We start from the raw sequence: 11,325 nt of genomic DNA, 5'->3' as shown, positions 1-11,325 counted from the left end.
GAGTCCCTTCAGCTCTGAGTTTAAGAAGGATGAGGAGATGGACTGGATGTCCCCTTAGGACCTTTCTGGATAGACACACAGCTTGTATTTACCCATTGGCTTGAGGCAGGTCTCTAATGTCACTTATTTCTTTTGGGTTTTAGAGTGCTGTTAATCGGGTAACCAGCTTGCCATTGCTCAGCTCTGCATTTGACCTGGTCTCATCTGCCTACAACTCTACCAAGGAGACACATCCTTACTTCAGTGGTGTCTGCAGTGTGGCTGAGACTGTGGCTGCTGTTGCAGTAGGTAGCATGGTTGGTGGGGCACAGCCCATCCTGAACCAACTTGAGCCACAAAGTAAGTGAAGAGGCTGGAGTGACCCTTTCTACACAGGAACATGTGGGGAGGGGAGTTTCATGTGCCTGTTGGGTGATAGCCATCTCCTATAGCACATTGTTCTCATTAATTGTAGCACTGAGTCTTCCACTCAGCAGCTCCCAGCTGCTCAGTGAACCCACTGAATTTCATGGACATGAAACTGTTACTAGCAGAAACAAAGTTTGGCCTCTTGTCTGTGGCTTCTTTAAGTCACTAAGCAAAAACTCCCTGCTTTTTTCTCTGTCACTCCAAGTTAGGAGCATCCCAACTGGTGGTAGCAGTGTCCATCTTGGATATAGCTCAGTCTATCATCCCAACACTTTTCAACCCTTTAAAGCAATTGCCCTACTCACTGGGGCAAGTATTACACTCCAATTGGAGCAATGTGCTGCCAATAGCTAGAAAGCTGGGAAGGCAAAATGGAGACTTTTTGAACCTGCCAAACTGTAGGGTTTGTCACTTTTTAACAGACACGCCCCCACATACCACCCCAGAATAGTGATTATTTTTTTTGGCTTGCTTTCATGAGTGTATCCTGAATTGGCCATTGGAGAGGGGGTTTTAACCCTACAAATTGAAGAATAAACTGGTACCTGTTGTCTTGTCTAGTTGCACTTGTAAATAAGTATGCCTGTAAAGGACTGGATCAACTGGAGGAGAACTTGCCTTTTCTTCAACAGCCAGCAGATAAGGTAAAGTAAAGGCTTTTCTTGGAGAAGGCATGACTTGATCTCTTGCTTGATGGAACTGTTATGGGTACAGAAGAATATGGGGAAATAAACTTCAGCAGTGCTGCGTTGTCAGGTCAGTCCCTGGTATGGGTTAGGGGAGGCACTGCTAGCTGATGAAAGCTGGAGAAATGCCTTCAGCATGTGGAAGTGAGCATGTCCATGTAAATAGGTGTACTGACTTCCCCAGCTCTCCCACAAGACTGCAAGTACAATTTAGCCATATGGAAAAGTTACTTCAGGGAGGGAAAACCTATTTCAGGAAAAAAAAGTATCTTTCCCTGCCTCTCCCTTTTGTAGGTAATCTCGGACACCAAGCAGCTGGTTTCCACCAAAGTGACATCTGCTATGGATGCTGCCTGTGAGGCAAAGGAAGCAATGGCTGATAAAGTGGCTGAAGCTGTGGACCTCACAAAAAATGTTGTTGGGGACAGTGTCAAGCTGACTAGGTCAATGTTCACCTCCACTGTTAACAGTGCTGTGGAGGCTGCCCAGGGTGCCAAGGACCTCATGACTAACAAGGTGACAGAGGCAGTAGACCTCACTAAACACATGGTGGAGGACAGTGTTGAACTGACCAAGTCTGCAGTTGCTTCTACTATTGTCAGTGCTGTGGAAGCTGCCCAGGGTGTCAAGGACCTTGTGACTAACAAGGTGACCGAAGCTGTGGACCTCAGTAAACATATTGTGGAGGATAGCGTTGGACTGACCAAGTCTGCAGTTGCTTCGACTATTGTCAACGCTGTGGAAGCGGCCCAGGGTGCCAAGGACCTCGTGACTAACAAGGTGACTGAAGCTGTGGATGTCAGTAAACATATTGTGGAGGATAGCGTTGGACTGACCAAGTCTGCAGTTGCTTCGACTATTGTCAATGCTGCGGAAGCGGCCCAAGGTGCCAAGGACCTTGTGACTAACAAGGTGACTGAAGCTGTGGATGTCAGTAAACATATTGTGGAGGACAGTGTTGGACTGACCAAGTCTGCAGTTGCTTCTACTATTACTGCTGCTGTAGGGGCTGCCCAGGGTGCAAAGGATCTTGTGACCACCACAGTGACTGAAGCAATGGACCTAACCAAAGGGGCTGTTCAGGATGGTGTTGAGAAGACCAAATCAATGGTCACTTCTACAGTCAATACAGCTCTGGATGCTGCGTATGGCACCATAACTAGCAAAATAAATACAGCCTTGGAGCAGAGCAGAGAGGCTATCCAGGAGGGTGTGGAGATGACTAATTCAGTGGTCACCAACAGCATAAGCAAAGCCAAGGCAGTAAGCCAAGCAGTGGCAGGTGGTGTGGAATCTGTCCTGGGTATATCAGAAGATCTGGTGGATCACTACCTCCCAATGACAGAGGAGGAACTAGGTGAGAAAATTCTTAGCTGGCGGTTGTAAATGCAAATCCTTTCCCATACGACTAGAGAGCACCTGACACTGCAAGACTCATCTTCTGAAGTAGACAGGTAGCTCTGAATTTGTCACCAAGTTGGCTGTCTGTCAACACTGAGTTGCCACATGGTATGGGACAGTTCAAGCATTTGCTAGCTGGTCCTTACCCATCAGCCTCAAGGCAGATAAACATGTGGGTGCATGCTTCAACCTATCTGTCAAGTCTGCTTATCTGAAGAGAACATGTTGAGCAGGGACTAGCCTACGCTTAATATCTGAGCAACTACAAACATCTACTGTTTGCACAGCAAGCTTCAGCCTTCATGTTTTTCAATGGGTGATCTTACTTCTTCCCCTCACTTACAGCTGGGGGAGTGGAGCACAGCTGCATCTCTGTTCTTGTTTCCCCCAGGTAAACTGGCCACTGCTGTGGAGGGGTTTGGTATGGCTTCTGTGGAGGAGCAGAAACAGCAACAGAGTTACTTTGTGCGCCTGGGTTCCCTCTCTAACAAAGTCCGCCACCGAGCCTACCAGCACTCCCTGAACAAACTGCAGCGCGTTAAGCAAAGCACCCAGGATACTCTGTCACAACTACAGCTGGCAATAAAACTGGTACAAACATGCTTTTTCCTTTTTCTTCCTGTCTGTTGCCTTCCTGCCCTACTATCCAGATGGAAGCTCTTCCTCCATCCTGCACCAGCTGCATGTCATCTTGCATCCCTCCCTGGGAGGGAAGCACTCCTGCTTCTCTGATTGTGTGTGCTTGCAATACAGCTGTTGCTCTCATTTTTCCCATCAGATTGAATCTGTGAAACAAGAGGTGGGCCAGAAGCTTCTGGATGGGCAGGAGAAGCTCCATCAGCTGTGGGTGGACTGGAGCTTGACCCAACCCAAAGGAAACCAAGTTAAAACTGCCTCCCAACCAGAGGTATCCCTAGAAAAGTGTATTTAATCAGGCCTCTGGTGAATGGTATACATCTCATCTGCTCTAGTAACTGAGCTATATCTCTTTCCAAGCAGGTAGAGTCACGGACTCTAGCTATGCTGCGTATCATCACCCAGCAGCTACAACCTGTTTATGAGAATCTGAAAGCCAGCATCCAAGGCCTCCCCAGCAACATCCAAGAAGCTGTGTATCAGGCCACTCGAAATATCCACAAGCTCCATGGTTCTTTTTCCAGTGCTGTGTCTTTCCAGGACCTTTCCAGCACCACCCTGACCCAGAGCCAGGACTGTGTGGCAGAAGCCCGAAGGTCCCTAGATGACCTGTTGGAGTATGTAACTCAGAACACCCCTCTAAACTGGCTTGTGGGTCCCTTCAGGGCAATAGCTAAAGCATCACAGGACAGCAGAAAGCAGGAGAAGAAAGATATGATGACTGATACAAAATCACCTGTGTTGGAAAAGGCTACATCACCAAAGGAGGTGGCTAAGACACCTGAAGAACCAAAGGGAGCAAACAGGATCCCAGGGGAAGGGTGTGAAGTGCTAGAGAAGCTGGAAGAGAAGGCAGAGAAAGACACAGAGGTGGCACTGGCTGCAAAGGAGATAAAAACTAATGCACCAGAGGAAGATCTCTGAAAAATTTCAGCTCTTCTGGCCAAGGCTCCCTGGCTAGAAAAGCACTTTCCCTTTGAATTGTGTGTCCAGCTGCTGATTGTGCCAAGAGCGCCTCCTGCTCTCTCCCTGTCCCAGGCTGAGTTTACAGTAAGATGTAGTTTGCAAGGAGACTTGATAACCAAGGTGGGGTGATTCCATAGCTTGATTTACTCTTTTTTTTTTTTTTTTTTTAAATCATGCTGCTGCACTGAGAGGGAAGATGGGGACCTGTACTTCAGCTCTAAGTCAGCCCAGCTGTATGTGTGAATAGCTAATTCTTGCTGAGACAAGTTGTGGGAGAGAAGAAATGGTCTCAACTTATTTTTAATGTTGGATTTGTTTTTAATTCATCCAAGCTGCAGAGATATTGAGAGGATGATATGCTTGACCTTTGATCCTGTTTCCCTCCTTCTACAAGTTTAAAAATGTTACAGACACAACTTCCTTTCTGCCTGTTGTGCTTCTGGAGAGGCTCAGCCCTGCAGCAGACCAGGAACAGCTGGGGGCAAGAGGCTGCTTCTCAAAGAGACTTCTCTTTATGGATCAGCCAAATGCTTTTTCTTTCATAGAGAAACACTTAGCAAGGTGGGATTTCTTTTAAGCATGACAATTTGCAGTGGGATTCTCTTTCCTAGTCATATAAATGACTTCAGGGATCATCTGTGTGTAACTCCATGCATGAAACCTTTTGCAGCCATTAAGATGGTGGCAAATGAGGCAGCTTCTTATTCTGCCATGGATATCGTGTTATTAAAATAGGGGAGATAGGTGCTGGTTATCTTCCCAGCAAACAGTGCTTTGTAGTTATTCCTAATGTTCCTAATTCCTACCTTATTTTGGTATCTTATGTCCTGGCATGGTCCCTGGGCAAAGGCTGGAATAATGGCAAGCAGACTTCAGAATAAAGTGTGACCTGCATTCAGAGAAATACCTGTCTCCTGTGTATATCTAAAGCTGCAGCATTATATTGTCCCTTTAGCCTGAGTTGGTAAGAAGCTTGTACTTAACAAATCACTTTTCTGGGCAACTTACATGTTCCCTAGTCTTGCTGGAGGAAGAAAAATTATTTTAGCTTCTGCTTCAATCTTCAGTAGAAAAGTATCTTTGCTATTTTGTCCCTCAGAGTTATGCCTGTACTCCTGAGGTTGAGCAGCATCTTTACCCTACACCCACATCTGAGGCCGTACGTTTCTAGCCTCGCTCACACCAACACTGCCACTTCACAGAGGTAATGCCAACAGTCTCTCACTAGAGGGAAAGGTCGGTTCCCAGACCGAGCCTACCCTCACCAGCTCGGCTTTAATACCTTCAGGCGCTCCTGTGGAGGACACCAGGTACCTGCAGTCGGTGGCTGGCACCAGGGTTATCCTCTACCTACCACCGACGGCCGGGAGGGCCCTGGCCATACACCGGGGCGAGGGACCCTTCCCACGGGGAGGGAGGTGGCAGCTCCCCCGGGCCGAGCCGCTCCTGCCGCGGACACCCGAGTACCGCTCCGGGCCGGCCGGCCCTGCCCGCCGGGCACCCCCTGCGCTCGGTCCGGGCTGTCCCCGCTCCGCCCCGGCCGTGCCCCGCTCCGCCCCGCCGCTTCCTCGTATGCCAGCAGGATCCGGCGGGGCGGGCCGGCCCCGCTTCCGCCTGCCCCCGGCCCCGGCGGGAAGCGCTGCCCGGGCACCGGGACGAGCCGGCCCCGCCGCACCAAGCCCTCCCGCGGGGAGGCCGGGGAGCCGCGGAGCAGGACCGGCCGCAGGTAGGCTGGCCCCCTTTTCCCTTCCCTTTCCTTTCCCTTTCCCTTCCCTTCCCTTTCCCTTCCCTTCCCTTTCCCTTTCCCTTCCCTTTCCTTCCCTTCCCTTTCCCTTCCCTTCCCTTTCCCTTCCCCGCCGAGGGGGGGGTGGAGGAGCGGGGACAGCCGTTCCCCTGGGGCCCGGCCCCCGAGGCGAGGCTGGAGGGCGGCGGGGGAGAGGCGGCAGCCGGCGGGGCGAGGGGCGGGGCGGCAGGGGCGGCAGGGCAGCAGCTGGGCCGCACAGGGCTCGGCCGCCGTTTCGAGCGCCGGCCCTCCCTTCCTGCCGCCGTTTCACTGAATCAGAGGTTTTCATGGGAAGAGCCAGCAACTTTCCTCACGTTCAGCTTGAGCTCTTTCATTAGGCAATTAGAGGATTTTTATGAGACAGAAAAAAACAAGTTGAAATTATAAACTTTCCCCAGTTGAGAGCTATTTTGGGGTGCTCGCTGGCGCTGCCTTTAAATAGGGAATGCTTTTCCACCGAGCTCAGTCAGTGCTTGTGAGCAGTGTTCCTCCCGGCTGCCCGTGGACCCTCCAGGCACCCGCTCCTCCGCTCCAGACAAGTTCTGCTGTTTAATTTAACCCCGGTCAGAGGCCTTTGGTGAGTGCAAGGCTTTAGCAGGGCTCAGGGATTAATGTGGATGGAGATAACATCTACAATTATTACATTAAGGAGCCTGCCACTGGATGCATATGGGTTACCAACCCTCCTGGCACAAGCAATTTGAAAGGGCTTCCTCTAAGCGCGCTTTGTTCCTCGACTGCCCATTGCAAGGAGCCTGCGAGGCCGCTGGAACCAGCTGCCTGGAGGAGACAGATGCTTGGATTTACCTAAATGCATTATTAGTTCAGCAATTATTTTAAAACAGTTGTAATTAATGTGAAATGAATGCAAGGAACTTGCTCTTTACTTCATACAGAGTTGGAATAATGCGTGGAGCACTGGCAGACCTGCAAGGACTGAGTAAATGCAAAAATACTTGCGAGGTGTGAGGGAGAGCCTGGGAGCTCTGCAAGCCTTGCGAGGACCCCCCCGCTCCCCACATCGCTATTTCTGAATGTTGCCCTGTGTTCTTCTCACAGGTTCCTCAGGACAGAGAGATCCCGGTTCTGAGATGAGCCCCTGAGCAGCGAAGAGCTATCACTTGTGCGGTACCTGAAGTGTGACCAGGGCATCGCAGAGCACCACAGGGGAACAAACCTTTGCTCCAGGTGCCGTAATATGCTTTTTCCATCCGTGCTGCTTCAGCCCATCGTCTGGGCCACCAACTGATGAGATGGCACAGAGCGCCAAGCTCCAGCCAAGCTTTGAGGACGTTTTTAATATTCTATCCCAGATCCCACAAGATAAACTCCTTAGCCTCAAACATAAACTGAAGCACTTGGTATTAGGGCCCAGCAGCAAATTACTGCAAGCCATGGTCCTGCTTACTCTGGGGCAAGAAGTGGATGCAAGAATTTGTTTGGATGCCTTGAGAGATAACCGGGCAGCCCAGTATGTCCACCAGACCAAACTGGGCGCTGCAGGAGTGCAGGAAGATGGGGAGGATTTGCAGCCTCCCCAGCTGGATGCAGGTGCCATGGCACTTCTGGCACAGATCTACTCAGTGTTGGCGGAGGAAAACCTGTGCAGTCATGAAGCCATGGACAAAGCCTGCCAGGCTGCCACCAAAGCCTGCAACGGCAGCAAGGAGACTCAGGGGGACACGCTCAACAGCATCCCAGCTGAGGACCACGAAAAACATGGCTCTGCTAACAGCATGGACCCAGGTGACAAATTTCAGACGCTGAGATCTGATATGGCCACAGGATTTCTCCGGATGGCCAGCCCAAACTACACAGTGAGAAGTTCCCCAGTGCAGATTGGAGGCAACTCAGACCTCTCAGGCCCAAGAACCTTGTGCTCCGTGGGGAGTTCCTCTTTCTCCAGTCACTTTGAGATCAGTGCATCGCCAACAGTTGTTTTTCACACCCAGCCTTCTTCCCACAAGCATGTCCCCCAGCCCAACCAGCTCTGCGAAGGGAGCACCAGCGGTGCTGGACAGCCCGAGGGGCACAGACAGAGCCATGAACCACAGGAAACAAGCTGGGCCAGCAGACCCAACTCTCATCCCGGGCAGGACACGGGTGCCCAAGTTCCTCAACTTGAGAAAGTTCTGCAGGTCGGTTCATGTCATGCAACTCTCCCTATTCCTGAAACGCAGCTGCCCACGATGGGTGCTGTGAACCAACCTGTCGAAAGTAGTGATGTTTCCAGCACAGTGGCAGCAGAACCTCATGCGCCAAAAGAAAGCACAGACAAAAAGCAAGATGAAAAGCAATTATCTACAGGTCTTCCTGACTCAAGAGCTACAGTGGATACTGGTCCTGCCCACATGTCCAAGGAGGACTCCTATGTTCCAGCAGGCATTTCTTCTATCTCTGCATCTGCTTCTATTTCAGCCAGTTCCCTTCCTCCTCCTACCTATTCCTTCTCTCCAACCCTTCCCCCTCCTCTTCAGAGAGCTCCTTCCAACTTCTCATATCCCCCTCCCCTCCACTCATCCCCCTTTCCAGCCCAGCCTCCTCCTCTCCAAGCTGTAAAAGCAGTGCCCACATCAAAGCCAGAGAGTGGAGAGACAAAGTTCTTCACTTTTGTTGTTCTGCACGCTAGTGAAGATGAGACTGTTGCCCATCGGGTCAAGGACCTGCTTGAGAACATGGGAGTTCCCAATGGTGCCACACTCTGTGAGGACTTCTTCATTGCCGGACGCAGCCATCTGACTTGCTTCCAGGATGCTATGGAAAATTCTGCTTTCATCATCCTTCTGCTGACCAAGAACTTCCCATGCGACCTGTGTATGTTTCAGACAAACACTGCTCTGATGGAGTCCATCCTGAAACCATGCAAGCGTGACTCGGTCATCCCTTTTGTGCCCAAGGAGAACCCCCTGGAGCGGAGTCAGATTCCCAGCACACTTGGTGGGCTGATGCCCTTGGATGAGAACTCTCCTGGGTTCTCCAGGACAGTGCACAACACCTTTACCACCAGCAGGATCAACGAGAGGAAAGCCATGTGGGACCTGATGCAAAGAAAGAAACTACAGCTGTATCAGGAACGGTATCAAACACTGCAGAACTTAGCTGCTCTGAACCTTGGCTCCCTTCCCCAGGTGCCTCCATCAGCAACATGGCCACAACAGTGGTGCTCCCCTGCTTCGACTGTCCCTCCTGCCACATACCCACCTCCCCCTGCTGGTCACCCCATGCCTGCTCAGATGGGTCCCCCACCTTTCCAACCACTTCATCTCCAGTCAGGCCACTACAACATGACGCCAGATCCAGGAAGCATCCCGCCCCTCATCATTCAACATGCTCGAATGGTTCAGATTGGGAACCACAACATGATGCAGGTAGAAACTGTCACACCAGGTCCACAGGACAGCAAGGAAGAAACCGGGTAGAACGCTTGATCAGAGACACAGCAGGTCAGCCAAGGCCAGAGACACTCACACTTAGTTTCAAACCCTAGATTATAGTGATTCTGGTGGGACTGGGACTATTCTTATTTCACTGTGGGTAAAAAGTGCCACTTTCCTGGAGCAGAGGGGAAAATTACCTTCTTTTTTGTTGGACAAAAGAGGTTGCAATCTCCCGTTTTCCCTGTGATTATTTTCAAGTAACTGAGAAATTATTTTCCTGATTTTCTGAGGCTACTGGAAGGTTTTATAAATAAATTTTAATTAATTTATCTGTGTTTCTCTGGTTCTTTCCTGTAGAATTAGCAAAGGGGCAGTCAGAGATATCGGGAAAACTGGTCTGCATGTCTGTGGAAGAGCCTGGGAGATGGCACACTGGGGTTCTGTTCCATAATCTGCTGCTAAGCAAATCATTTGAGGCAAATCTTCAGGGGATGCTTTGGGGAGTTGCTGTGGCCTCCTGAAAAGGTGCTAAGCACCACAAGATCCCACCATTTTCTTCCAGCAGTCCTCTTTGCTTGGGGTTGCAGAGTATCCTCTCGGCCTTTCACGCCGATGCATACTTGGCGTGCATGGCACACTCCCCGTGCTACAGCACACCAGCAATGCTATTTCCCCCACACCTCTCGCATCAGACCCAGGAAGGTTCAGGAAACCAGCTTCACAGCCTTCCGAGAGGCTGCAGACCTCTGGGCTGAGGCATCAAGAGATCACTTTTCCCAGTTCCCCTCTGAAACTACAGAGAGAGAAGCTTTTTGTTTGTGAAAGACAAAAATTCCCATGTGCCCCTGAAGGCATGGCTTGAAGGAAAGTATTTTTGTATTTAAGAAAAGTCTGTTAAAGAACTGAGATCACACACCAGACAGAAGGCTAAACAAGAATCTTTACAGTAAAGCTGTGTTTGGGAAAAAAAATTACTCAATGAAGGTGGAATGAGAGGGAGGAAATGCGGAGAAAGTCCAAGGAGACAGAAGCTGAGCATGCACTCCTCCGTTCTTACCTGCTTGTCAAAGGTCAGAGGTGGGACCAGGGCCCTGTTAGACTGCCTGTGGCACAAAGAAGTGTTCCCTACAGAGATTACTCCACCTACTTACATTATTGCCTTTGAGAAAAAAGTTTGACAGAAAAACAAAAGCATTGAGCAGAGCATTACAGAAGGGGTGGAGAAAGGCTAAGAATGGGGGAGGCGTTCTGCAGGACCTGGGTGAGAGCTAGACCAGGCAGACCTCTCCTGAGCTTTTAACACAAGCAGGGCATCCAAAGCAAAGCCCCAGACCCCACGCTCTCCCTCCGACGGCTTCTGCCACGGCCATTTGCCTGCTCTGTCCATAGAGGTCAGCCCAAAGCCACCAGATGACTAGAAATGGGACTGTTCCCTCTGCGGACCAGAGCCCAGCCAACAGCACTGAGCTCTAGAGTCAGCTCACCCTGCGCCGGGGCCTCTGCAAGCTGCAGGGCAGCGCTCGCCCTACTCCTCACCCTAGGAAGGAGCCCGAGAGCTGCCAAGTCCTCACTAAGGTGGACCTCGAGGGCCAGTGTCCTTGATACAGGGGGGGTAACCCTGTTTTGGGTATTTCTGCAGGTGCGTGTGCGCGCTCGTGTCACTCTGCATAGCTGTCCCAGTATGTTTCAAATCGAGAGGAGCCAGCGCGGTCTGGCAGCCAAAGTGCAGGACTCCTACAGGCCATCCTGGACCTGGGACTACCCAAACTGGGCACTCACAGGGCCTAATTCTGGATTGTAGTCTTTGTCCAAGAACCATCCAAGCCTTACAGCCAACACCTGCATAAGAAAGACATTAGTAAGTCCTTGGAGAAAAGACTGTTCAGCTGACATTAATCCCCTCTCAGGAAGCACTCTGATCACCAGGCTAAAGACTGTCCAATTCTCAGTCTTCCTCTCTGCTCAATCTACCTCAAGCTCGTCCTGCACCAAGCACACCCTCCCAAACAAGTACCAGCCTACTAAATAAAGCTCACTACTAAGACATGAATCCCCAGCATGGAGGAGA

General features: G+C 50.7%; 1 protein-coding gene across 4 annotated transcripts; it reads left to right on the top strand.

The window, feature by feature from the left end:
* The first annotated feature begins 908 nt into the window (after window positions 1–908).
* Window positions 909–9,586, top strand: LOC140643417 (TIR domain-containing adapter molecule 1-like). Of its 4 annotated transcripts, none has more exons than XM_072845119.1 (6): window positions 909–1,052; window positions 1,389–2,451; window positions 2,887–3,086; window positions 3,274–3,402; window positions 3,495–5,823; window positions 6,940–7,136. In XM_072845119.1, the coding sequence occupies exons 2-5, from the start codon at window positions 1,437–1,439 to the stop codon at window positions 4,053–4,055; spliced, it is 1,905 nt and encodes a 634-aa protein (XP_072701220.1). In that variant the 5' UTR covers window positions 909–1,052; window positions 1,389–1,436; the 3' UTR covers window positions 4,056–5,823; window positions 6,940–7,136. The 4 variants fall into 4 exon arrangements, with proteins under 4 accessions (XP_072701220.1, XP_072701219.1, XP_072701217.1 ...); XM_072845118.1 differs by having other exon boundaries at window positions 3,492–5,823; XM_072845116.1 differs by lacking the exons at window positions 909–1,052; window positions 1,389–2,451; window positions 2,887–3,086; window positions 3,274–3,402 and having other exon boundaries at window positions 5,535–5,823; window positions 6,940–9,586.
* The last annotated feature ends 1,739 nt before the right edge of the window (window positions 9,587–11,325 follow it).

Source organism: Ciconia boyciana, chromosome 24 (genome assembly GCF_034638445.1).
Source record: "Ciconia boyciana chromosome 24, ASM3463844v1, whole genome shotgun sequence".
Lineage (NCBI taxonomy): Eukaryota > Metazoa > Chordata > Aves > Ciconiiformes > Ciconiidae > Ciconia > Ciconia boyciana.
This window is presented reverse-complemented; position numbering and strand designations above follow the sequence as displayed.

Bases quoted from the DNA above. Each gene is read 5' to 3' on its own strand.
- LOC140643417 (XM_072845116.1), top strand. From the start codon at position 7,134: ATGGCACAGAGCGCCAAGCTCCAGCCAAGCTTTGAGGACGTTTTTAAT.